The sequence below is a fragment of the Solea solea genome, chromosome 1 (genome assembly GCF_958295425.1).
Source record: "Solea solea chromosome 1, fSolSol10.1, whole genome shotgun sequence".
NCBI lineage: Eukaryota > Metazoa > Chordata > Actinopteri > Pleuronectiformes > Soleidae > Solea > Solea solea.
In genome coordinates, this window is record NC_081134.1 from 46211349 (window position 1) to 46236812 (window position 25464).

General features: G+C 40.9%; 2 protein-coding genes across 2 annotated transcripts; both read right to left on the reverse strand.

The window, feature by feature from the left end:
- Positions 1–1605: 1605 nt before the first annotated feature.
- LOC131463683 (alpha-amylase-like) lies at positions 1606–6108 on the reverse strand. Its single transcript, XM_058635571.1, has 9 exons — positions 5939–6108; positions 5082–5228; positions 4757–4954; positions 4271–4501; positions 3362–3495; positions 3027–3249; positions 2588–2709; positions 1982–2107; positions 1606–1831 (listed from the first exon to the last, which is right to left on the reverse strand). Exons 1-9 carry the CDS (start codon positions 6104–6106, stop codon positions 1642–1644), a joined length of 1539 nt encoding a protein of 512 aa, XP_058491554.1. The 5' UTR covers positions 6107–6108; the 3' UTR covers positions 1606–1641.
- Positions 6109–6740: 632 nt separating this feature from the next.
- On the reverse strand, positions 6741–12007 carry LOC131463976 (alpha-amylase-like). Its single transcript, XM_058636187.1, has 9 exons — positions 11821–12007; positions 10870–11016; positions 10452–10649; positions 8831–9061; positions 8165–8298; positions 7837–8059; positions 7353–7474; positions 7152–7277; positions 6741–6971 (listed from the first exon to the last, which is right to left on the reverse strand). Exons 1-9 carry the CDS (start codon positions 11986–11988, stop codon positions 6782–6784), a joined length of 1539 nt encoding a protein of 512 aa, XP_058492170.1. The 5' UTR covers positions 11989–12007; the 3' UTR covers positions 6741–6781.
- Between the last annotated feature and the right edge of the window lie 13457 nt (positions 12008–25464).

Consider the following 25464-nt stretch of genomic DNA (forward strand, 5'->3'; position numbering starts at 1 on the left):
GCTCTGCCACTCTGATTTTCTCTCTCTCGGACAAAGATCTGCCTCCTGCTGTGTGGTATTTTAAAGGAAACAGCCGTTCACAGCCTTAAAGCACTGCAGCATGTGCGAGGACTGTAGCCACACAATATGTTATTATTGGTTTTATTATAATCTGCATGGACTGACTCACTCACTGAAAACACGTTTACACTTGTGTGCATTATGACACACTTTACTAATATTCTTATGAATGAGCCAGTGACCTTCTATGATGTTTGTGTCTTTATTAACAGCAAATAACAACTATGGCTTTTATTCCCTCATTATTTCAACAGAACAGTGAAATAATGCCTTGCCTGTGGGTCACATTGTCATGACAGCAAGAGATGAGGTGAGTGTTCTGGCAGGCGTCACCTTTTCTGTCTCACCCCCACTGGTTGGCTGCGAGATGGAAGTGGAAATAGTGAGAAAGTAAAGGTGACAGGACATGAAGATGAGCAGAGTGATGGGAGTAACATTGAGGATTTGTCTCATTGGCTTCGTGGGTCCAGACGTAGATGCCCTAATGACTGATGCCAGTGCTGCATTCAGGGGAAAGTAAAGTAGGTGCATTGTGGTGGAATCACAGCAGTGAAGAAGCAGAAAACAATGCAGCAATGAAACACCTGCGTAGGCGTCACTGCAGGATTCAGTGAGGAGGCACGCTGCCTGTGCAGCTCTGTGGGAGACATAAGAAAACTCCAATCATTTCACCGTCATTTCATATAGAATTGAACTCTCTATAGAGCTCCGCTGGCTGGCGTCACACAAACAATGTGGCGCCATTTTGCTTTTCACATCCATACCCATCACCAGGTAAAATTTCACACAACTCATCTCTTCACTGGTTGTTTTCATAAAAAATTGAAAAAGGTGTCGGGGACAGGCATCATGGATCACCATGACGACCGCAGAGGCGGATCACTGCAATAAAAGACACTCGGAACAAGCGCAGACAGTTAAGGGTAAAATTAGGGAATTGGCCAAAGGGAAACATAACTTGCAATGATTGTTACATTTTTACACTTCTTACTGATGTTAAAGTGCATGTATGTAAAGCCTTACTATGACATTAGCAAAAACATCTCTTTTATTTGACAAAGTTAGGGGCACAAACATTGGAGTTTAAGTTTTCCCTAAACTGCTGACCTGCTGTGAATCTGGACGCCAACTATTGAGTTTCAGAAAGTTGAAAATGTTGCTGCAGGTCTAGAACAATCAGAAAAAGATCAGATATATTCAGTCTGTCAGGTTCTGTGAGAAAAATGATGTCCTGAACTCACGTATTAAACACATAGCACACTTGCTTTTCTATTTGGTGTTTCAACTCTACAAATTTAAATTATGATTCATTCATTCATTTTTGTAATGGGGCGGAGCCAATCCCAGCTCATGTAGGGCGAAAGGAAAAAGTCTGCACACACAGAGATGAACGAGCATTCACTCACACACAGACAGTCAATTCAGAGGGTCCAGTTAATCTCTTTAACCCGGACAGAACAACGTGTCCACAGGGTGAAGCCCTCGGTCCAACTGGGATCCATACCGGTGTGTCAACAGGAAAAGCTAAATAATTGTTCAAGTGGAAAAATTTGGTACATTGACTTTTATTGAATCAAGTGTTTAGAGTTTGGATTCAGCATGAATAGCAACGAAGGGATCCTCGTCTGTGTTGCTGATCTGAAAGTGAGCGCGACCATCATCGCCGACTTGGATCTGCTTGCCAGTGCAAACATTTCCTTCCTTCTGACCAGAAATGACATCACAGTAGGTGCCGCCAGGCATTCCAGTGTTGAGGGTCACATCCATTTCCCTGAGAGTGAGGACAAGATACATCATGGTTTTAAACCAACACCGTTTTGTATAGCATGTTGATTGGATTTCAGGTATAACCCCACAAATCAAAAGAGAAAAATATTTTAAATAATGTACAATTATTTAGTATTGGGAGTTCAGTCCTTACCAGTCATCATTATTAAAGACGATAAAACCACGATTACCACGTCCAAAGGCAACCTGGTTGCTGTTGTTGTCCCACCAGTTGGAGTGAGGCTGTCCGTCGACAACGTTGCGGAATATGACCATGTTCCTTAAGGAGATGATGCAAAATAACACTGATTCATAGGAATTTGTTGTATCGATGTAAAAAGTATGTAAAAAGAAAAGTATTTATTAAAACGGAGTATGATTAAAAAAGTTGTAATATTATGAGTATAAAGTCGTTATATTATTCAGATGATCAGGTGCAACCTGCGACAAGTTGAGGAACATGGAGCATCTTTTGAAGTTGTCCTTTGGTTTGGTTCTTCACAAATAAGGAAATACTTACAGGAAATCCTCTCTTTTGTGCAGGAGGAAATGTTACTGTTACTGTTACATCTGCGTGATGTTTTATATTTTCACAAGAAATAATAAGACTGTTCACAAAGCCGTATGGCATTGCAAATAATGGCAACATTGACAGAATTAGGCCCAATACTCATACTCCCATCATTTGTACATTGAAGAAAAGAGAGAATTACTGTATCACTGGTGTAATGGCATGGATTATTTAACACTGAGGACTCACTTAATCTGACGCCATCTGTGCTCACACACCCATCCATCTCCACAAGTCTGATCAGGGTTGATGGGAACGGACTTGGTGGATCCATCTTTATGACTGGGAGGGCCCATCCAGTCATTCTGGTCCTGACAGAGGATTATTAAATGGATTTAACAAAAGCAAAGAGCAAAGTCAACTACGGACTTTTAACAGAAGGCAGATTTATTACCAATAGATAAGACACTGGTATAGTGAAATTAAATTAAGATGGAGCGAAAGATAAGGTTCTAAAAAAGGCTCTAATTATTATTTTTTTCTGTATTTATTTGTTTCATTTTCTACACTCTCTCCACCAGCGTGGACAACAGCTCCACTATGATCACATGCGTACCGCTGGTGGTACATGTACCACAGTCTGAGAACCATGGATCTACATAGATGCATACATTTACATAGACTTTACCTTTCCATTCACGATGTGACGGTTCCAGCGGAAGCTAGACATCACCCTGGCTACTCCGTATGGGTGGGCCAGCATGTAGCCAACAGCCATCTTGTGCAGCCTGGAGTCCCAGAAAGTAACGATAGAAGCGCCACCAGCACCGTGGCCTCTTTGGTTGTCGTGGTTGTCAACGAAGACGACTGCATCGCCATGGGGCATGAAACCCCAACCCTCTCCCCAGTTCCTGAGAACAAAATGCAAATTCTCTATTGAGGAGTTCTTAAAAAAGCTTGTCTTTGCAAGTAAACTTGCCCAATGTAATAATGTCACATGCTTAAATAACTAAACAGATGTACCTTGTATAACACAGTTTCTCTCCATGCCATCTTCTGAAGACAGTTCCCAGTTTGGCACCATATTTGAACTCGGTCACTCTTCCCAGATAGAAATACTCTCTAGCCGAGATAGCTTCATGTCCCAGATCGATGACCTACAGGGAAAACAACAAATATTTTGGTGTTTAAAATGGTTTCAATAATTGGTGTCATATTGGTAATATGTGAACAGACAAAAAAGGATCTCATGTTTATGCTTTTAAACCCTTGTGTCTTTTTTTTGGACAACAGAGGATGCCAAATTTTTTTTAGATTGCAGGTTAATTTTGGAGCTTACTACATTGAAGTTACGCTTCTTACGTATTGGTCGTCATTCTCCAGGCTTTCATATCAACATCTGCTCCCAGTGCGCTGTGTTTGTGTTCACCATCTTGATCTCTGTGCTCGTGTTCCCACGGCTCTGCTCACTGCTGCTTTGCGTTATCGGTCATGAGTGTTGGACATGTGGGTGGGTTATATTTTGCCAATCACATTCATGCACACAGATTATTGCTGGGTTTGTTTTTATCGTGCACTTGAATGCAAATCAAGTCAAATAAGGTCAAGGTTACTCCATCTTCTGCAGCAAACTCTGCCCAATGTCTGATTTTGAAAAATGCCAAGAAGTTGACTGAGACCAAGGTGATAGAACAACAGTTATATAATTTTTTTTAAAAGGGAGCATGGACTAAAACAGCCAATGGCAACATTTTAATGCTGTAGCTGGTGTTTGACCAGAGAGACAGTCAATTTTTATTTTTTTTATCACATTATGTATAATTTCAATACTAATTTAATCAATACTTACCAGATACTCTGACTTTCACCTGAAAAAAAACCCTGGTTTAGGGGGTTAGTTATGCTTAAAAAAACATCTTCAAAAAGAAAAACCTCTTGAAAGATGAAGGGTTTGGAGCCACCGGAGAACCACTTGGTGTTGAGGTCGTGCAGACGACCGTAGATGTCCGCCAGGTCGCCAGGCCACATGTGTTTGCAGGCGTCCACTCTGAATCCAGCCACGCCCATGTCGATCAGACTGTTCAGGAATTCAGCCACCTTTCCCCGAACGTAATCTTTCTCCAGGGCCAGGTCCAGGAGACTGACCAGACGACAGTCACGTACCTGAATCAGGAAAGATGGAATATATGGAATATGTAGGAAATGTGTTTCATGACTAATATATCAATGTATTAATATCGACTGTCCTCAGTGTTCATTTGATTGGCCAAAGCATTATATGAATTAAACTTGTATAATTACCTTCTATAACTAGCGTCAGGGAGTAATATGATAGCTAATTACTGAGTGGAGAGAAGTACAGTGAATTTAAAATTTGGTAATTGGGGAAAAACAGTTTTTCTGGCTGACATTCATTACCTGATAGATGTCCCCATAGTTCTCAATATCACCGCTTCCAGTCCTGCATTTGTTGTCATTGAAATCCCCGGTGGAAAATGGGACACTGGGAAAGTCCTTATTTCCAGCGTTGAACCAGCTCCCACATGAAGAATGGGTTCCCTCTCCACCGCTAGCTCCACACATGTGGTTGATGACAGCGTCCACGTAGATATTGACCTGTTGTGGATGAACTTTTCTTTGCATTTACCATCGTCAGGCTGTAGAAGTGCAGTATGTATCATATCTCGTGGAAACAACACATAAGATTTTTCATAAATGTGTTATTGAGGTTACAGAAGTTTACCCCGACATTGTTGCATCTGTTGATCATGTCTCTCAGCTCGTCCTCAGTGCCAGATCTGGAGCACAGTTTGTAGCTGATTGGCTGGTACCTCTGCCACCAGGGTCTCCAAGGACTTTCCAGCACAATGTGTTCATTTGGAGGAGAGATCTGAGTGACACAGAGTTACGACCACACTGATGATTGTTGCTGACTGTACTGTACAAGTGGACTTCACACGATGTAGTGCTCTCGACTATGACTGTGAAAAACAGTTATTTTGTTGTTTTTTTAAGTAAAATCCTACAAGCTGGATATGCATGGTTTGAAGAACATGTCAAATCTGTTGTTTTTCCTCTTCCTTTGACAGGATATTAGTTTGCATTGCTCCAATTTTCCACCTTTATTAACATAAATACACATTTAAGTTCAAATATGCTTTTTATTTTTTGATTGCTTCACATGGTTTCTTGCCAGTAGTTGTTGTAGGTGATGTGTGCTTCTCAAGAGCTTCATTCTTTGTTGCTTTGACACAACAAGAGGTTCTAATTTTCCCTTTTGAGCTGTGTTACTTTGTCAGGGTAATCTTATATATCAACTGTAGCACAATCGTTCTCTGTCTGCCCGACTGTCTGTCTGACTGTCCATCCACCCTGGACAACATATTTTGAATTGTTTATTTGGATGATTAGTTCTCAGAAATGCAAGCGACTGAATGTCAAGCAAGAAACCTCTTTAAATTCCTTGTTTTTACACTGCATTGAATAATTCTGCCCAGTGCATCATCAACATGCTGCTTGATTGCTGTTTATTGATTAATGTAAAATAGAAACAGGGATTATCCTCATTCCCCTGAAGTAGAAGTGTCCAACCATGCATACCTGAACTCCACCAAAGCCATTGGGACCCAAGAAACGCTCGCACTCGTCAGCGATGTCGGCCCAGCGCCACTCAAACAGGTGGACGATGGCTGACCTCCCGGGTTTAGTGTGAGGGTTGTGCTGGGCGAGGCCGAGCCCGAGCAGAGCCGCCAGAATAAACAACTTCATGCTTTTCCCTGGATGAGTGAGAAACAACCCTCCTGCTGCCTCAGTGTTAGCATTTATAGCTATTTCTTTCTCCTCTTTGACCAATGAGAGGCTTGCAGATATCAGCATGGATATTAAACAGGTGCTTCTTTATCAAAGTTTCCTGCCTTACTTCAAGGCATGCCGCAAAAAAAGATAGCTGAATTCACATGATGTCTTTCCCCAGATGAAATATAAAACAGGGAGTGAAATTGTGACAAAGACTTTAAAGTCTTCATTTTTATATTATGTGTGTTTATATTGGTGAGTCAGGAACGTGAAGTCTATTTATTATCAAGAGAGTAATTACGCAATGGACTGTCCTTGACCCAAAATGGCAACTAGCCATGTACGTGTAGTATTGCCCGTAAAAGTGTGATTACACAGCTGTGTTTTCTGAGAAGGAAAAAAAACTGTATCCCTTAACACTTTATTGGTATAACCCTGAATTTGTTGATTATTTACAAAAATATTACAGTGTTTTTAATCATATTTCCATATTTTCATCAAATCTGTGTAAACGTTTTCTCTTTTTTAAGATCTGTCAAATCTATCAAATCTGTATCTCCAGTTTAAATAAATTAACATCACCATTTAAAATACAAACATACAAATGTATGACTGGTATTTTTATTTAAAATGACACAATTATTTTTTTTACAGCTTGGAGTCGGAATGTATTGCCACAAAGGGGTCATAATCTCCGTTACTGATCCTGAAGTGAGCAAGGCCATCACCCCCAACATGGATCTGCCTCCCACTGCACCTATGTCCTTCCTTCTGGCCGGAAATCACGTCACAGTAGGTGCCACCAGGCATGCCGGTGTTCAGGATTACATCCAGATTCCTGGAAATGAATATGAGGTTGATATAGTTTTTTTTATGCCAACCAACATGACATTGCTTAGTTAGTAAAATGAGAGAAATTAACTTGTGCAAAGCTTATTTTTAAAGCCAGTCCTGTTTAGAAACAAGGAAGTTGATTGACTTGTTTGTTAGTTAGTTAATGTCAACATGTGATCCTCACCAGTCATCATTATTAAAGACGACGAAACCACGGTTACCACGTCCAAACGCAACCTGGTTGCTTCCATTGTCCCACCAGTTTGAATGAGGCAGTCCGTCGACCACATTACGGAAAATGACCATGTTCCTAGAGGAACGGTATTAAAACAAGTTAGAATTTATGAAGCACATACATGTTTTTGTTTTCCTCCAGAGTACTCACTTAATCTGACGCCATCTGTGCTCACACACCCATCCGTCTCCACAGGTCTGGTCAGGGTTGATGGGAACGGACTTAGTGGATCCATCACTGTGGCTGGGAGGGCCCATCCAGTCATTCTGATCCTATAATCGTGGTGCAGATGGTTGAATAAAAGTGTTTCCTTGACGGTGATGGTTGCTTGCCTAGATTTTTCATCAGTGCTTGAGTTTACAATACAGCACGATAACAGACCCTCTGAGCTGCTCGACCTCTTCAGGGCATATAAAAATGATGCTAATATCACCCTCAGGCCAGACAGATTGAGTCAGGGATAGCTGGTTAGCCTTTTGATTCAGGAGTTACATTATATTACATGTCATTGAGCAGACGCTTGTATCCAAAGTGACTTACAATAAGTGCATTTCAACATTTGGGTACAAACAAGAGCCAGAAGTAAGTAAGTGCTTCAAATATGTCAAATATGAGTCTTAAAATCAGGTTGTACCTTCCCGTTCACGATGTGACGGTTCCAGCGGAAGCTAGACATCACCCTGGTTACCCCGTAAGGGTGGGCCAGCATGTAGCCAACAGCCATTTTGTGGAGCCTGGAGTCCCAGAAAGTAACGATAGAAGCGCCACCAGCACCGTGACCTCTCTGGTTGTCATGGTTGTCAACAAAGACAAGAGCATTTCCATTGGGCATGAAACCCCAACCCTCTCCCCAGTTCCTGGAGACAAGGATACAATTTTTACTCCTTAGAGCAAACGTGATTGTGGCTTTGTCATGATTAAATAACCTCATTTATCAAAGGACAGCCAGCAGAAACACATACCTGGTAAAAGACAGCTTCTCGCCGTTCCATTTCCTGAAGACACTTCCCAGTCTGGCACCATATTTGAACTCGGTCACCCTTCCAAGATGGAAATACTCACTAGATGTGATGGGCTCACCTCCAAGATCAATAACCTGAAGAAAGAACGTATTTCACGCCATCCTCACAATGTTCAGGGGTCTCAAACTCAAATGAGCAGAGGGCCACATGAGCTTCAAGTCTGGTCATGAGGGAACTGTTCAGCAGGGGTGAGCGATAACAGCTTAAAATGATATAACAAAATCCATCATAATTACATTGGTGATGATATTTCACATAGTTTAAAATTAAAAGTGTTTCTGGCATGGAGTGATATATTTTGTTCACAATAAAGAGAAATATTTATGATACAAAATGGTGTGTATGATTCAATAATGCAATAAGGTCGTCACCTTGAGCTTTTCCATACACACATGAACCATATTTAATGTCATTTGCAAATTATAAATGATTTTTACTTTGAGATTTACTTTAACCAACCTGTAGCTTCTTGGTTCAACAACATAATGTAGGAAAATATACGAACTATGAAATGCTGAGGTACATAATGTATGTACCTGCAGTAGGTAGTTTTAATATGACTGATATGAGTGTAGATACACCGTTGAAGGAACTTGAAAAAAATACCTCCTGGAAGATGAAGGGTCTGGAGCCACCAAAGAACCACCTGGTGTTGAGGTTGTGGAGACGACCGTAGATGTTGGCCAGGTCACCAGGCCACATGTGCTTGCAGGCATCCACTCTGAATCCAGCCACGCCCATGTCGATCAGTTTGTTCATGAACCCGGCCACCTTGCTCCTAACATATTCTTTCCCCAGGTCGAGATCCAACAGACCAACCAGGCGACAGTCACGTACCTGGAGGAGCGGAAGATTACTGACATCAAACTGTTCCCACTAAAATCATTGTGTTCAAATTAGTGTCCTCAGTTAAAGTTCAGACTACAGTCTGTGCAGACCATGTATTGGCTTACTGTTTACAAATCTGTGTCCATAATAGTTGAAGAGGTTTTATTAACAATGCTGCTATTGTGTAGTTTTCCCACCAGAGAGCGCTGTGACTCCACTGTTGGCAGCGTACTACTTCAGGAACCACATCAGTTCAGCTGAATAGAGGCTGTGGTGTGTCTCCAGACTGTCATATAGTATTCCTGCTGAGAGTGATTGATTATAATTCACGACACCTCATTTGTCCCTTTTTATAACCTACGCCTTATGGCCTCTCTGCCTATCAGCGGCATGTGCCGGGTTGTGTTGCAGTAAGCAGACACAATCCTCTGGTAATGGAAAACCACTCAACAGCCTTTGCTGCTGAGCAGTGTTCGTTCCAGCCCATTGACAAATGCAATTCTATGATTATTTGTGGAATGGCCAATTAGACAGTTCTGCTAAGTCACTGAACAATGGCTCTATTGTTGTCAGTAAAGCACTGACAGTCACCATGAAACATTATAGTTTATATTTTACTACAATGGTTAGCCGGCGACTCCCAGCACATGTCAAAATAACAATTAACGAGTTGTTTAAATCTGCTGAAGTCTGAAAATAGATAAAAATATCAATGATTAGCATGTCAGCATGTTTTAATATGATATCATTGAGCTAACCTCCAAAGCTTAATGGCTGACACATGTTTATAATATTTCAAAACTACCATTTTTGAGGTATTTTCCGACCAACAGACCCACCATAATACCCCATGAACTGGTAGAATTAAAGGATCACCTGAGAAGGTTAGCCTGGTTAATGCCAGACTGCATCTCAATCTCATGTGAGTTTGGGTACAGGTCTGGAAAGATGCAAGAACAGCAAATGCAGATCAAAACGCCTCTTTACGCAGTTGGAGAGACCTACAACAAATCAGACCAATGATCTGGTGACGTATGCAGAGTGACGGAAAACGTGTCAACAAATCTGCGAGCGATAATGGCATCTAACGACTTTTGCCACAGGGAGCTCCATGAAGTGCGTCACTTAAAATGGAAGCAACATCTGAATTGAAAGACAGCTGCTCTTCAGTGGCTACAGTGTTGGACGTATAAACAAACACTTCACTGTCTTCATCGTGTTAAACGCACCTCAGCTCACCATGGAAAACATTTCTGATTAGTTCCCTATTTTCAAAGATTTGGCCAAAACGTGTCCTTGCCAGACAAATTTCTGCACAGCGAAACCAAATTGCTGGCAGATTGTGCCGAGTTCGCCCAGGCTATGGAAAGATTGTAAATATGTTCCATCCTTACTGTACCTGATTGGCATCACCATAGTTCTCAATATTGCCACTTCCTGTTCTGCATTTGTGGTCGTTGAAGTCCCAGTGGGTAAAAGGGACAGTGGGGAAATCTTTTCTCCCTGCACTGAACCAGCTCCCGCATGAAGAGTGGGTTCCCTCTCCACCACCGGCACCACACATGTGGTTGATGACAGCGTCCACATAGATGTTGACCTGTGAGTAGATACAAGTGAAAAACTCATTTTCACTCAAGTCCTTGAGATCATCAGTCAGTCAGTCAGTCAGTGCAGCTCTGCAGGGTCGGTGGTCCACTCACTCAAACATATGAGTCTACAGAGAGAAGCAGCAGCAATAGTAAATGCCTCAAATACAAGTGTGACAGACAGCTTCTCAACACAGAGCCACTCACTCATTCATATCAACCATTGTTTACCCCAGCGTTGTTGCATCTGGTGATCATGTCTCTCAGCTCGTTCTCATTGCCAGATCTGGAGCACAGGTTGTAGCCGATTGGCTGGTACCTTTGCCACCACGGCCTCCAGGGATTGTTCAGCACAATGTGCTCATTAGGTGGGGAGATCTGAGCAAAACAGGAAAAATAAATCAAAATAATTACACTATGGGTATAGAGTAGATCTAGTATACAGTTATTAAAGCTATTTTTGCCATTACTTTCACTTTGTTCATCATCAGAATCAGAATCTTTGTATATTTCCATGTACGTTTTAAACATACAAGGGATTTGTTTTGGTGCACAGCAAAAAGCTTAAGGACATAAGGAGAAGAAATAGCTGTGAAATGAATTGTATTTTCCATATTTATTTGATGCTTACATTGTTATATTGCTGAAATAATCTAAATCTATTTCACACTCCTTTTTTTACACACAATGTAGGATTATTATTTTAATGGTACAGCATCGTCTGTATTGGCACGCTGGTACGTCTGGTTACAGGTTGATGTCCTGAAAAGCACTACGAAATACTACACTATGAAATACAACAATGTGTTCATATTTGTATAAACTGGTTTAACATCAGCTACTGAACCTGGTCTGAAGACATGGTTGTGTTTACATTCAGAGTTCATTGGTATTGTTGGCTTTTTAAAACCAACCACAACATATATTTTATGACTGTAACAGACAATACCATTTACCAACTATAGGGGGACCCCAAGAGCAAATCCTGAAATCTGTTACTGTAAAATGTAGTATGAAGTCATTACTCTGAGGTTTACAGTTTGTGATGCATCACATGTGTACTCTACATTCTACTAAAAACAACTCAGTTTTATCATTTACGCGTGTACAATGTTTTATTAAAAGGGTTTGAACAAAGATTGAGCATGGGTATAACCTCCTCTTTTTTTTCTTCATGCACACCTGAACTCCAGCGAAGCCATTGGGACCCAGGAAACGCTCACACTCTGCAGCGATGTCGGCCCAGCGCCACTCAAACAGGTGGACGATGGCTGTCCTCCCGGGCTTGGTGTGAGGGTTGTGCTGGGTGTGGCCGAGCCCAAAGAGGGCAACCAGAATGAGCAACTTCATGCTTCTGCCCCAGGTCAGGTCAGTGAGAAAACCTCACTCTTCTGCTGATTTACCATTCATATTTATACACATTTTCTCCTCCTGGTTGACCAATTAGAGACAGGCAAATATGAGGGTCACACAGGTGCTTCTTTCTCATGACCTCCTACATGCAGAAAGAAACATAACTCTGAGACATTGGAGTTTTAAAATCTGTTCCAAGTTTGTCAAGACAAAGTAAAACTAACAAAAATAGTATGTTCTTTGATTTATGAGATTAACCTTGAACTATTTCAATATGAAGATAAAGAAACCATCATCTCTCTGTGCTTTGACTATGACAATGTAGATTTATACTTCCATGGTTCCAAGTACAAGCTTTAAAGTTTTCCTCGCATGAAACATTGACTAACTCAATACATTAAGTGACATAGTTTATCTTGAATTTGTCAATTTTAGATATTTTAAATATTTGAGATATTTAGACATTTCAAGTACTTTAATATTTGTTTACATTTCAATGCAGTTACAAAACACATCTTGTTTTGAACCTCACAGTTTATCATCAACCTGGCATCAAGGTAAACTGGTGAAGATAAACTACGCTCAGTGGAGAAGGGTGAGAGGTCAGGTATGTTATGTCAAACAAGTAAACTCAACCAGTCCTGGCAAAACATGGGCTTTTTCCCATGAGGGGCTTCGATCTTGACCCTCCGGTGACCTACTGTATTTAGGTAAGGGGCTGCTGCCAGTGTGTCAGCTCAGGAGAGATATTTGATGCTCTTTAGGGGTCTTCTGGCTTATTGTTATACATTTGAACACTCCAAAAGTACAAATAGTTATATTAGTTATGAACGTAAGTATAATAAAAAATGCATATACATATATATATATATATATATATATATATATATATATATGCCACTTTTTGTGCATAATGAAAAAATGAATCAATCAGCTATTTATATATAATATAAAAAAAAGAAAATGGAGCACTGTGCCTTAACTTTCCCCACATTATTGATTATTTTATTAGCAAAAGCACATCATTCATAATAGGGCTAGGCGAAATACCGGTAGTAAGAGTTATACCAGTATATTTTTGAAAGAGATATGTAGTTCAGACAATATCGCCATAATATTATATATTATTTTTATGTTGCCTTTATTTAATAAAGCCGACCGTTTCTCTCTCTCTCCCTACAAGCATAGTTCAGCTGCTCAGCCACGCCCCTTACATGTACAATCCGTTTTGTTCAAAATATCGTTATAATATCGCATATCGCCATTCGAACAAAAAATATTGCGATATCAGTTTTGGTCCCTATCGCAGTTTTAGTCCAGCCCAAGTTCATAACCAACCAAATGTATGAGGAGTGATTTGCATAAGCCAGAGCAGTGAATGCCACACTGACTGTGGTTTGAAGCGTTGTGTCTCATCATGCTACATCCCACCTGTTTACTGTCTGACCCAGCTCATGCTCCTCAACCACCACGTCCCAGCCCCCACTGAGCGAGTGTCAAACAGACATCTGACCTGTCTTACTGGGTCTCGTTGTGGGTCGTTCCTCCCTGTGAGTCTGTGGCTCAGAGGCATGTGAACGTGGACGCGTCCCCGGCACTTTTGTAGACGCTGGAAACACTCGCCAGTGACGCACTGAGATGCAGACTGTGAGTGTTGACACATAAGGACTCAATGGTCTAATTCTACAGTGCAGGTTTTTGTAATGTTCACAGCAGCAGAGCTGTGGGCAAGTTATTCTTTGCCAATATAAATAATAAGTGTTGTGTCATAAACTACTGCATAATCTTTCCATTAATTGGCTCAACAAAACCCTGAAATGTCATTAAAACATTCATTAGCATGTAATAAAACATTTATTGACTGAACTGAGAGTGACATTTGTGACAGTGATGAGCTGTGGTCCTTCACCTTCTTCTCACATGCCAAAGAAATGCAGATTGGAGTTAGGTTATTTAGAGACTTTATATTATATTTTAAGTTCCCACACTCCCATAATAATCAGAGGATGGACAGATACAAATACACTCACCTCACACTTTATCTAATCAGCCAATCACATGGCAGCAACTTAATGCAGTTGGGCATGAAGACATGATCACGATGACCTGCTGAAGTTCAGTGGGAAAAAGTGTGATTGAAGTGACTTTGAATGTGGCATGGTTGTTGTAACTCTTGCAGTGCTCTGTGGGAAGTGATGTCACAGGGAGAGTTAAGGCTCTAACTTGCTCACATTTTCCCATGGGCCCCCAAAATTCCAGTCAAACCAAAGTCCTTTCCTGTACGGACAACACAGGACAGACCTCCGGGGGCGATGAAGGGATGAGGGGGACAAAGCTTTCTTTCACAGCCCCGGCTAAGAGACAAGGTGAAGGCAGAGAAGCTCGTCATTTGATTCCCGCCCCTGGTTCTGTCACGGGAAAGTGGACCAGTCACAACATGGGGAGGAGGTCAGTGGCTTGCCATGAAGACAGCATGAGGAGAGAAAGTGGAGAAGACGGAGAGGGGGAGATCAAAAAGAGAGAAGGAATGGGGTTAGCGATTTAAGAGAGAACATCAGGAGGAGGAGGAGGAGGAAGAGGAGGAGGAGGAGGGGGGAAAGAATGAGAGGTGAGCACTCTGGGTAAGCTGAAGACAAATGAGACAAATAAAAGAAGGAGGTGACAGAGGGAGGGGAGGGAGGGAGTGAGTGAATAACAACAAAGATGAGGAGAAGAAGCCTCATCTTTGGACACATCAGGTCACCTGACAGCTGACGGTAAAGAGGTGAAGGTGAGCAGGAGAAGCACTGACACACAGAGTAAACACTTCAAATGGTCTTACACATGTAGCTACATCACTTACTACAACATAAAAACACTCATTCTAACCACATTATGGTCAAGTATGTGAATTATTTGTTGCATCTGCAAAACTTTACAGCTTCTTAATAACGAGAAACTAATGCTGTCAAGATTGTGTCACCACATGTTTCCCTTTACCAAAAAATAAATCGCTTTTTTGGGAACTTTTCAGGTTTTCTTCAACGAAACTGTGCCACATACCCCGAGGCTAAAATCCTACAAAGTGAAATCTAAATCCAAAGACTCTTTCAATGGAAAGTTTTTTTTGATGATATGTTGTGCAGATGTTGAGAGAAGCTTTCCATCTCACTGCAAAGAATAACAGCAGCAGCGGAAGTCCCGCGGGACAACTTCACGCTCCACATACACACACATGAACTCAGACACCTTCATGTTTTTTAGTCATCAAATCACACTCTCTCTCTCTCTCTCTCTCTCTCTCTCTCTCTCTCTGCTCACACACACACACATGCTCTTCCTCCACTGAGTAGACACTGTATTCACGAGCAGACTCTTGTCAGGACAAATGCGTCTCACATTCAAACATTAAAAGACACGTGTCGTCTGCAACAATCCCGATCATATACAGTATGTCACGTGTCTTCCAAATGATTGATGTTACTAAGTCTTTAAATTGTCATTACAGCAACATGTGATGACAGGTTGAACAAATGGACACGAAAAGCAGATGATTTGCAAGATGAACCAGAATTGATCATTATTTCGATGGAGACCGAGTCAGTGTGCTCAGTTGTTTTACTTTGTCTGAACAATCACAAAAAAAGACGAGGGTCCTGTTCTCCAGTCAAAGGAGACGCCGACGCAGTGTCATCACCCCCATCCCCCCGAAACATGCCCAGACACTGTTATAGATTAGATGGAGCGAGAGATAAGGCTGTTATCATTATTATTTAATTAGTATATTAGTATAATGGTGTGAAAGAATTGGTCTCCTGTTAACTTGTTGGCTGCATGTTAACTCCCAATTAGGAGGGTGGATGCAGTATTTTAAGTGTCGGTCCCCTTAGAAGCAGAATTACTTAAAGCAGCATTTAACTTGCATTTTCATAATGTAGTGCAATGGTTCCCAAAGACTGGGTTGGGACCCAAAGAGATTTTGTTTTGCTGAGTAAAGATATTTGTGTATATGTTTTAAATAATGTGTATAATTCATTAATGTATCAAATTTGTATGTGTGCACCTATTCCAAATGATATTTCATTGTACAGATGAATGAGAAGCTACATTATTGTTAAATTTGCTTTGCGTCATGATTTAAATTTGCATTTAAAAAGTGGGTGGAAACAATATACTGCACATATGAAAGACAGAATTAAATGAAATATTAAGAAATAAAACCACCTTTAGTATATACGTTCAGCTCTAGTGGGTTTTCCATTGTGTATAATTAAACGAGTTGAATGTTTATGTTAGACACTCCCAAGCTAATACATGCTCACATCAACTTCACGCCTCCTTTTTGCCACACACTTCAACCACTACTGTTAAAAATAGCCAAACTTGCTTGATCATAACCTTCGGAAGAACATACTTCAATTCAAGTCAGACGACGCACTCCATGCCTTCAAGGGAATTTCAGTATAGAACTTAATGGAAGGAATGCCACTGAGCTGCTTGTGACTGGAAAGTTCACCATAAAATTACAGATGGAGTCAATTTTATGATCCTCTTTCACAGTAGTCAGCGGGAAACATAAGCGGAGCAACAGTTTTACTGGGAGGAAAAATCCCAAGCGCCCCCATATGTATGGACTGTTTCTGAAGACATGGAATCCCTCAGTAAAAAGTTTTAGGGACTGTTTATGTAACATTCAAAAGTTGGGAAAGCAGTTACATCAGAACTTTTGAGAGAGCAGCAACGTTTGAGTCTCTCCCACACCTGCCCGCCTGTCAGCCTTTTCCATGAAATCACTGCTGGCTTTGTGATGAACACAGAGAGAGAGAGGAGGAAGGGAGGAAGATGAGGAGGAAGGTGAGGGGGAAGAGCAGACAGGCTACGTTTTTCTAAAAAACACAATATTATCCTCACTTTCATCAAACGTGTGCTGGGTTCCTTCTCCAGCACATCAGACCAAACATTACCACCAATATTTCTTCAGTCCTATCTCCTCTTTTCCTCAGATTGCTGACTTCAACACACACACACAGGGTTTCCTAAACAACAAGTTAATAATGATTACATATTATAGTGAAAGGTATTAATATCAGGCTTTTAATAGGCAGCCGAGCACCTCAAAAATGCTCTCAGACGATGACTATCCCACTGAAGTGCAGCAATGTGCAGGGCAGATGTCTGTCTGTCTGTCTGTCTGTCTGTCTGTCTGTGGCACAGGAGGGAGCACTACACTGAAATAATCTCTCAAAATACTTCGTCATCCTCTCCCTCGAGAAAAAAAAAAATAGCAACTAGTGTTTAAAGGTAAGAGATGCAGCGCTGTAGGTCTGAGGCTTATACTTACAGAGGAATAATGACAGGTTGTAGAGAAAGCACGTAAACCTTGACCTGCTCTCACACTAATGAATGAACTTCTGTATGAACACGTCCAGCACCCGCTGCAGGTTCTCCAGTATATTTTCTTTGTTTCAAGTCATAAACTGTCAGACTGTCCTCTTCAGACAGAGCCTGTGTTTAACTGGCTGCTGTAAGACACCGGCACACAGGAGGACAGCAAGACAGGAGGACAGGAAGACAGGAAGACAGGAAGACAGAGAGAGAAGAAACTAGGTCAATGCTGAAAGCTAGTACGGGCTTGACTTTCATTGGACAGAAATAAATATTTCAGTCCGGAACTATTAGTGTTTAAATATATATGTACGGTTTTATTATGCAGCTAGAACATTTTTCTTATTTTAAATTATACTCATGTACTGTGTATGAATGTGAAGAAATTGGAATCAGTCATTCAGACTTGATAGATTTGGAACTACTTCAAGGCAACATATGGAACTTTTCCATTTCAGTTCCAGCACTACTCGCCTCGCCTCGCCTCGACTCGCCTCGACATGACTCCTTTTTTTTTTGCTTTTCAATTAGTACCTGGTACCTGGTGCTTTTTCTGTTTACTAAAATGTGTCGTGAGCGCGGTGTCCGACACTAGAATCAAACTTGTTCAACAATGCTGAAAGAATCAGCTAAAAAGCAAAAGTATATTCGATACTCACAGGAAACTCTTACACCATTTTTCAGATATTTTGAATACATATGGTTCAGTCTATCTCACATAGCACAATAACTGCCGCTCGTTTCCGTCACTCGTGTAATCACAACAAACTGTTAACCTGTTAACCAGCGAAACATGTGCACTGACCTGAAGTCATAATAATACTGAACATTGAGACTCTTTACAGTAAGTCTCTGATGGCACACACCTGTAAGCACTTGCTAATTGCTCTGGTAGAAACCCGCGGCTGTAGGAGACACTGAAATACTGTAATTGTCCAAATTCACCTTCCAAACTAACACCAACGCTGATTCACATCAAGAACCACAGACAGTGTTTCCACATTGAATTAGCTGATGGTTAATGTGACGGATACATTCAGCTATAGCTTTGTAAACCTCTTGAACTCCCATGAGTTAAAGAGGCCAAACACAGGAAACAATGTATAAACGAACAATGGCCTCCTTCTCAGAGAAACAGAGGTTGGGGGAGGATAAAGGGAGTGCAGCTGTAAAGAACATCTCATCTCCATATGTTAGTACATTTAACACAGTTTTCAGTGGAGGGAAGAACTAATGACACAGTGATTCATATTAAAAGAGTCATAAATATAGAAGTGCAAACAAGAACAGCTACAATACACGAGTGGAAGTGACAGGAATAAACGTCTTCACAGTGATTCTGTGAACCTGGATAAGAGTTGCTGACATGATACAGAGCTCATTTTTGTTATGACTCTGTGATCATCATGTGATGCTAATGTTGAAAATCCACACATGTATTCAGAGTATGAACGTACTCAGGGTGAGGTTGTGACTACTGTTTTAATTAGGTTTTTACAAAGCCTTAATATTCTAATTCAGTGTGAATGTGTGACAACCTTCTCTGACCAGGTGTGTGCCTGATGGGAGGAGTTTGTTCATGACAGAAATTCACCTCACCTGCTGTGGTTTCCTTCAGGGCTTTATCAGTACTTGTTTTTGTATCAGTACTTTTTAGTACTTCATTTAGTCTCACCCTTTGTCCATCCCTGAGCTGGGTAATGGTCATCAGTTCACCTAAGTATGAGAAGCAGGGATATCTTTAGATGTGTGACTGTCTATATGGTTCTTCCTTCTTGTCTTGCTGAGTTGCCACCTGTCCGTACTTCAAAGAGGGATCCTTTATAAAAAATAACTTAAACCCACATGTTTCTACCCCACACATCCAGAACGTCAGTGTCTAAAAATGTGGTGTATATTTAATCCAACAACTGAGAAATGCCTCCAGTTCATGATGGTATATAAAGCATATGAGCATTTATAATGCCCCGACAAATACCTTTACATACACATAAACACGGCAGCACCATAAAGTTGAAAAGCGTATCATTTGGTTATAGGCGGGAGGATGTTGATGCAGAGGCTCTGTAGAATTTCTGGGAAGTTCATTTTGGAGGATTTCCATAAAGTAATGTGGAAAGATTCCCTTCAAGCCAAATGAAATTAGAGTCAGCACAGCCAACCTGTCCCTGGGTGTCCGTTTTCTGTCTGTTATATCCTCACTCCAAAAAAACATGGGACCATTTTGAATAAACACCCCTCTGCTTGGCCTGAGAATGCACTTGACTGCTACCAACACTAGGGGTCTCTCTAAGGATTTGCAGATTGAGAAGCCAAACTGCACAGCACACAAACTGGCAATTAGAAAAACTCTTGGTTCCAAATTAAGATTCTTCGACTCCATCAGTGCAGTCTGTCAGTGGGCACTTCAGAATCCTCAGCCCTGAAACGTGGAGAGAACTGTTTGCCTCCACTTTTTCCGACTCTCACCTTCAATTTCAATCAACTTTCCTGCCAAGAAACGTGGAATATGTCGTCACTGCAGGAACACGAGTGTGAGATGTCACTGCAGGACGTGATGAGTTTTATAATGGATGTTTTTGATTTGTTTTGTTTTTTAAACACACACAACTATTGCACTTAATTCAATGTGCTCTAATTTAGTATTGCCATTTTCTTCCACAAAACTATCATTGTAACTACCCTTTCACACAGATTATGTTATATGCACAATTTAAAGGTGCAGCGCATACATTTTACATATAAACAAATATCTGTCTACTGTATGTGTGACACAAACTAGTGATGGGCAGTTCTTTTCAGTGAACTGAATCATTATAATTTGGTCATTAAAAAGATTTCTTCTCTGAATCATTCAATTCTTTCTGACGGGGTCACTGAAGTCAAATGAGGCTAAACCGGATAATCGCAGGATAATGTCAGGTACCACTGTCTCTGATGGAAAAACACGGTTAGCACAGGACGTGATTCTTAATATGTCGAGACAAACGGAGGCAACAGAGCAACAGAGCACTAATAATGCCAGCAGCTGCTAACAGCTGGGAACGTGACTGAAAACACAAAAAGATTCCCTGCCCCTGCGCTGCAACTGTAGACATACAAACGCTCCCTCGGTCAGGAATAACGACAACACAATCAAAGGTTACACACTGCAGCTTTAACATTAAGATTGAAAATGACTAAACACCTCAAACCCAAGGAAGAGTGAGACTTTTCGCTCCTACAAGTTCCATTTTTTCAAGGATTGTCTCACACTTCTCTATAAATCCATCTTTTTCATACTTTAAGGGGCCACACGGCGGTGTAGTGGCTAACAATGTTTCCTCACAGCATGAAGGTCACCATTTTGAATGCCTGTTTGTCCGTGGGCCTTCCTGGGTGGAGTTTACATGTTCTTCCCTGCAGACACACCTACTGTAGGTGTGAATGTGGGTGTGAGGGAGGGGCTACCTGTCCAGGGCGAACCCCTGCGACCCTGTCGTGGAATTTAAGTAGAAAATGAGTGAGCAGTATGAATTCCACTGTGCACAGTTGCTTTAATATCAGGAATAATAGTCAAATGATATGATTTATAAATATAAAGAAATACCCCTACTGGGAACAATAAATTGATTATAACACAAAACATAAAACACCTTCATGCTTCTTCATGAATCACGTCGACTCGTGTTTCCCAGGCTGTTGCAGAAAACTTCACAGATTCTTTATCACAAATCACATTTTCGACCTGTCATCTGTGCTGTGTCGTTCATTCATATTTGTTCTTTATTTAGTGTGATGGAGCTTGAGCCAGACGTCTGGAGCCAAACCTAAGTCCAGACCAGTATTAAGAGTGTGTTTGTAGAACATAGTGCATCTGGAGCTTGTGGGTGGGTAGCAGTGGTTTCTATAGCTGCAGCTTTATTGCAGTAATGTCACATAATGCCTTGGATTCTTTGAGATGTTGCTGACAGGACCTGTTGTTGCATTTGATAAGATAGTAAAACTTCTTTTTGTGAAATCCTGGTTTCTTTTTTCTGCAGGAATTATGTCAGATATGATCAAATGTGAAAAATACGATCATATCACTCTTTTATTGGTGCACAAAGGACCTTTCCCTCGTTCCTCCTCATCTTTAATCTTAAATCTTATTTTAGGCATCTCTCCTCTCCTCTCCTCTCCTCTCCTCTCCTCACTGAACTGTTGCAAACTTTTCTTAGAGAATGCCCACATTTCTCACCCACTTACAACTAAACAGGAACTTTAAAGTATAGCCTTTAACTTTGCGTGTATGCATTCGTGTGTGTGTGTGTGTGTGTGTCCATGTGAGAGTGTAGCCGTGCATGGGTGTGCATTTGCTTCACAGTTTATGCATATATGTGATTTTCTACGTTATATTTGTTCCAAGGTATCAATTTGGTGAGCAGGGCTTGACTTGGTGGCCAGTAATAAACTTCTATTCCAGTGCTGCCTGTGCAGTGGCCGCCACCGCAGGCAACTATGTGGCTGGCCGACCGTGCCGCCACGACAGGAGCCACACATTTGACTGCTATGAGTCACCGGGCCTTCACTACAGCTGATGAATCGACTCAGGCTTCAAAGACCGTTTTGACGTTTGACATTATTTTGGCGTCTCGTATTAACTTTACATTTAAACGAAACTAATCCGACCATTTTACATATGTACGCGACAGACTTTGGGGGATTCACTGAGGATGAACTGGGCAGTAATTGAGATAATCACTTGAGGTTTGCTTTTAAAAGGGTTGCAGCAGGCAAGTCAATAATTAGAAATGACGCTGAACATGTCATTTTCTGGACAAGGCTGCTACTGTGTTTAAAAAGAAACAGAGGCACAGATGATAAGATCATGTCGCTCACAAGGTTCATATATATATATATATGTATACTGTGTAAATATGTATATATTCCTATTACGATATATGTGTAATAGCAGGGGTTCTTAAACCAAGTACCTCTAATATTGAGCTCTCAAAGTAACACCATTATCACCAACGTTCAAATACAGTGGTGTAAATAGACAAAGTAAAGTCAGCGACAGACTTTTATTCCATCCATACGTCCATTTTCTACCTCTTTATCCTCCACATCGGGGTCACGGGGGTGTTGTGCCAATCTCAGCTGACATAGGATCATTTGCTCTCTCATCCTCCTCCTCTTCCTCACATATACTTCAGACACTGGTATAGTGAAATTAGATTAAGATGAAGTGAGAAAGAAGGTGATGCTCATTATTATTCAGTTTATTATCATTTGTTTCATTTGATTTTCCGTGCGTACTACTGGTGGTACACGTAGCACAGTTTGAGAACCATGGCTTTATAATAAACTTACATTATCTTCTGTTTCTTCATCCCCCAAAGCAAATATCATGGAAAAAAAAAACACAGAAAACTAATACAATTGAAAATAACCAAAACAATAATGGGAACTACAGATTAAACAAGTCTATGTAAAATGGTCTTTATTAAGTTATTCTGTTGAAAAGTGTTTAGTTGTATAAAGCAATTAAGGGTTAAATGTATTTTCCATGGACATTTTTTGTTTGTTATTATTTCTTGCATGATTCTGATCACTCTCTCTTTCTTTTTCTTTTATTCCTGAAATGACTTCCTGGGCTCAACACTGTCGTGGAGTCGTGCCAATGCATGAGAGTGTTGTTGACAACAGTCTGGTGTGTTCAATCAGCTGTTTTAGGGCAAACCAATTGGACCAAGGAGAGGGGTGGGGATTTGGAAGGAGGTTAGTTGATTGTTTGTGAATTGTGTCTAATAGATTTGTCCTAGTAAGATGTAAATATGTTGTATTTTGGACACAAGTGTCTAAAGTTAAGAGTAGTTGCCTACATTCTGTACTGAGTGTGTCTTTGTTGTTTTTGGCATGATTGTGAGAAGATGGTGAGTTGAAGCTGCAAGTATATATTTTTGAAAGGTAGTTGTGTGCTGTGCAACATTACAATGGAAGCTGTGCGTTTATATAAGTCATCCCCACAAACAACAGTCGTCTCTGTACAAAGATGTGTGTGCCTGCAACACATGCTCTGTGAATTCATGTGGTTTCAGTCTATAAGAAATACAAATGATGACCCATTTTTTAAAGCTTTGACATTTTAAATAGTGATCAGAGGGGTGAGGGACTGGGTGTAAAAACACAGGGTGGGGAAGTGAGAGACGTTGAGAAAACACCAAAACCAAAAATGTTCTCTGCCTTTGTGGAAGGACTTGTTGACAATCACCAGTAAAAGATGAACACGTGTCTATTACTACCCTGCTGATAAATAGCAGTGGTGCTCGTCTGCTTTCACTCCCACTCTGTAGCATTTATTAACACAGTATATACCCTCAGCCTACAAAGTCATAACATTATTGTGTTTATCTTTCTCTGTCTACCCGCTCTGGGCCATCAGTCAGAACTGTCCGATCACAGCAGCCAGGGCCTCCTCCTGGATCCCATCCTAGTGTTTTTGTAAAGACCTGCAGCTGAAAGGAAAAATGAAATATATTGGGGGGTGGGGTGGGGGGTGGGGGTGCTACCTGAATCATAGTGGAAGCAAAACTGACTATGGAAACAATGACACTCCTATTGGGAGGAGTGATTCCACATGCGGGAATGTGTTCTCACTTTGTTTAAATGATTCCAGACGTGCTGCTCTCTCTATCAGCTTCTTCTTCGCGGGTGCATGAGTAGCAACTGTGCATTAGAGTGTGTGCAATAACACACACACACATTTACATGCCTTCCATTTTTCACTGTCTCACACAAAGTCGGTGCCTGCATATTAAAGCTGTGATATACACGTGTGTGTGTGTGTGTGTTCTTGTGTCTTTGTGAGGACTCAAAGATAAACCAAAGGGAGGACATTTTGTCAGGGTTAAGAGTCTGTTGCAGTTTTAGTTGTGATGGCTAAGGTCATGGTGAGGGGCTAGGGAATGCATTCTGTCTATGAGTGTCTTCAGGATGTGTGTGCGCATGAAATACCACTGGAAAAGGCAATGAATCAACACTCCATCACTCAGTCATTTTCATAATAGTCCTTTCTGTTATTGCTCTTCACCCAGCAGCTTCCTTTCCTTGGTTGGCATTCTTTGACAGCCAGATGCTCCAACCAGAAAAGAAGACTTCATGGTACAGCCAACTTCTCTTAAGAGCACAGTTTAGGTAGTTCCAACATCTGACATGGGTTGAAATAAATGTAATAATAAATTGCTATAAAGTAGCTAACACTAGCTTTAAACTGGAGATGGATTTTCATTCAGGGGCTGCTTGTTAAGAATGATCACCCAACAGTTCATTTCAGCATTGCAGCCCACTTTCTCCACTCTCATTATCTTGATTTCAAGAAAACAGATCTGGTAACAGTAGTATAAAAGTATATTTAGCAACTTAAGAGCCTAATTTTACCCCCAGAAGCTGAAGTAAGTTTTCAAATAGAGACTAGCTTCCTCATGGGAGTGTTGGAGAATTAAAAGACGACATTATGTGGAAGCAAATTGAGGTTGACAACTGGACAAAGATGTTGTAAAAACAATAAAAAGATAGCTATTGTAATTTGACCTGCACATCTTGGCCACTTATCAGTGCTGTCAGCTGCTGGAGCAGCAATGGTAGAGATTATGATGTGCAGCTCCTGGAGGCAGTTGAGGTAGCTGCAGAGCTTAGTTTCTAAACGACAGTTCGTATCAAGCTCAAAACATTATAACTCAGTAAAATCTGAACACAGGCATTTTTCAGGTTCAGGTTTGTAAACAATATGGTTTAGATTTTTTAGAATGATAATGTTATCTCTGAAGAAGTATCCAAATATCCACTTTTAAAACAGAATTGCTGAAGTTTTCTTCATTCATTCATTCATTAACTACTGCTTGTCCTTTGAGGGTCATAGATTTAGAATCAGAATAATCCAAAGTAATCTGGACAGCCATTGCTACACAGCAAATAACTGCTCAGAGCAAATTCATCAACCCAACAAAGTATAAAAACACTGACAAAAAGTTTTTGAATCAGTGGTGAGTGAGGTGAGTCCGGGCAGCGCTCACTGTAGCTCCAGTGTGTGCTAATGATGGGTGTTGGGCTGCTCCATCGTGTGATAGACACTGCCAATGAATACCC

Coding starts and splice junctions, on each gene's coding strand:
- LOC131463683 (XM_058635571.1), bottom strand. CDS start 6,106: ATGAAGTTGTTTATTCTGGCGGCTCTGCTCGGGCTCGGCCTCGCCCAG. Junction 4,955..5,081: donor ACAGATGCAACAATGTCGGG/GTAAACTTCTGT, acceptor CATCCACAACAG/GTCAATATCTACGTGGACGC. Junction 2,710..3,026: donor GTCACATCGTGAATGGAAAG/GTAAAGTCTATG, acceptor ATCCTCTGTCAG/GACCAGAATGACTGGATGGG.
- LOC131463976 (XM_058636187.1), bottom strand. CDS start 11,988: ATGAAGTTGCTCATTCTGGTTGCCCTCTTTGGGCTCGGCCACACCCAG. Junction 8,060..8,164: donor GAGAAGCTGTCTTTTACCAG/GTATGTGTTTCT, acceptor CCTTGTCTCCAG/GAACTGGGGAGAGGGTTGGG. Junction 6,972..7,151: donor GTCTTTAATAATGATGACTG/GTGAGGATCACA, acceptor ATTCATTTCCAG/GAATCTGGATGTAATCCTGA.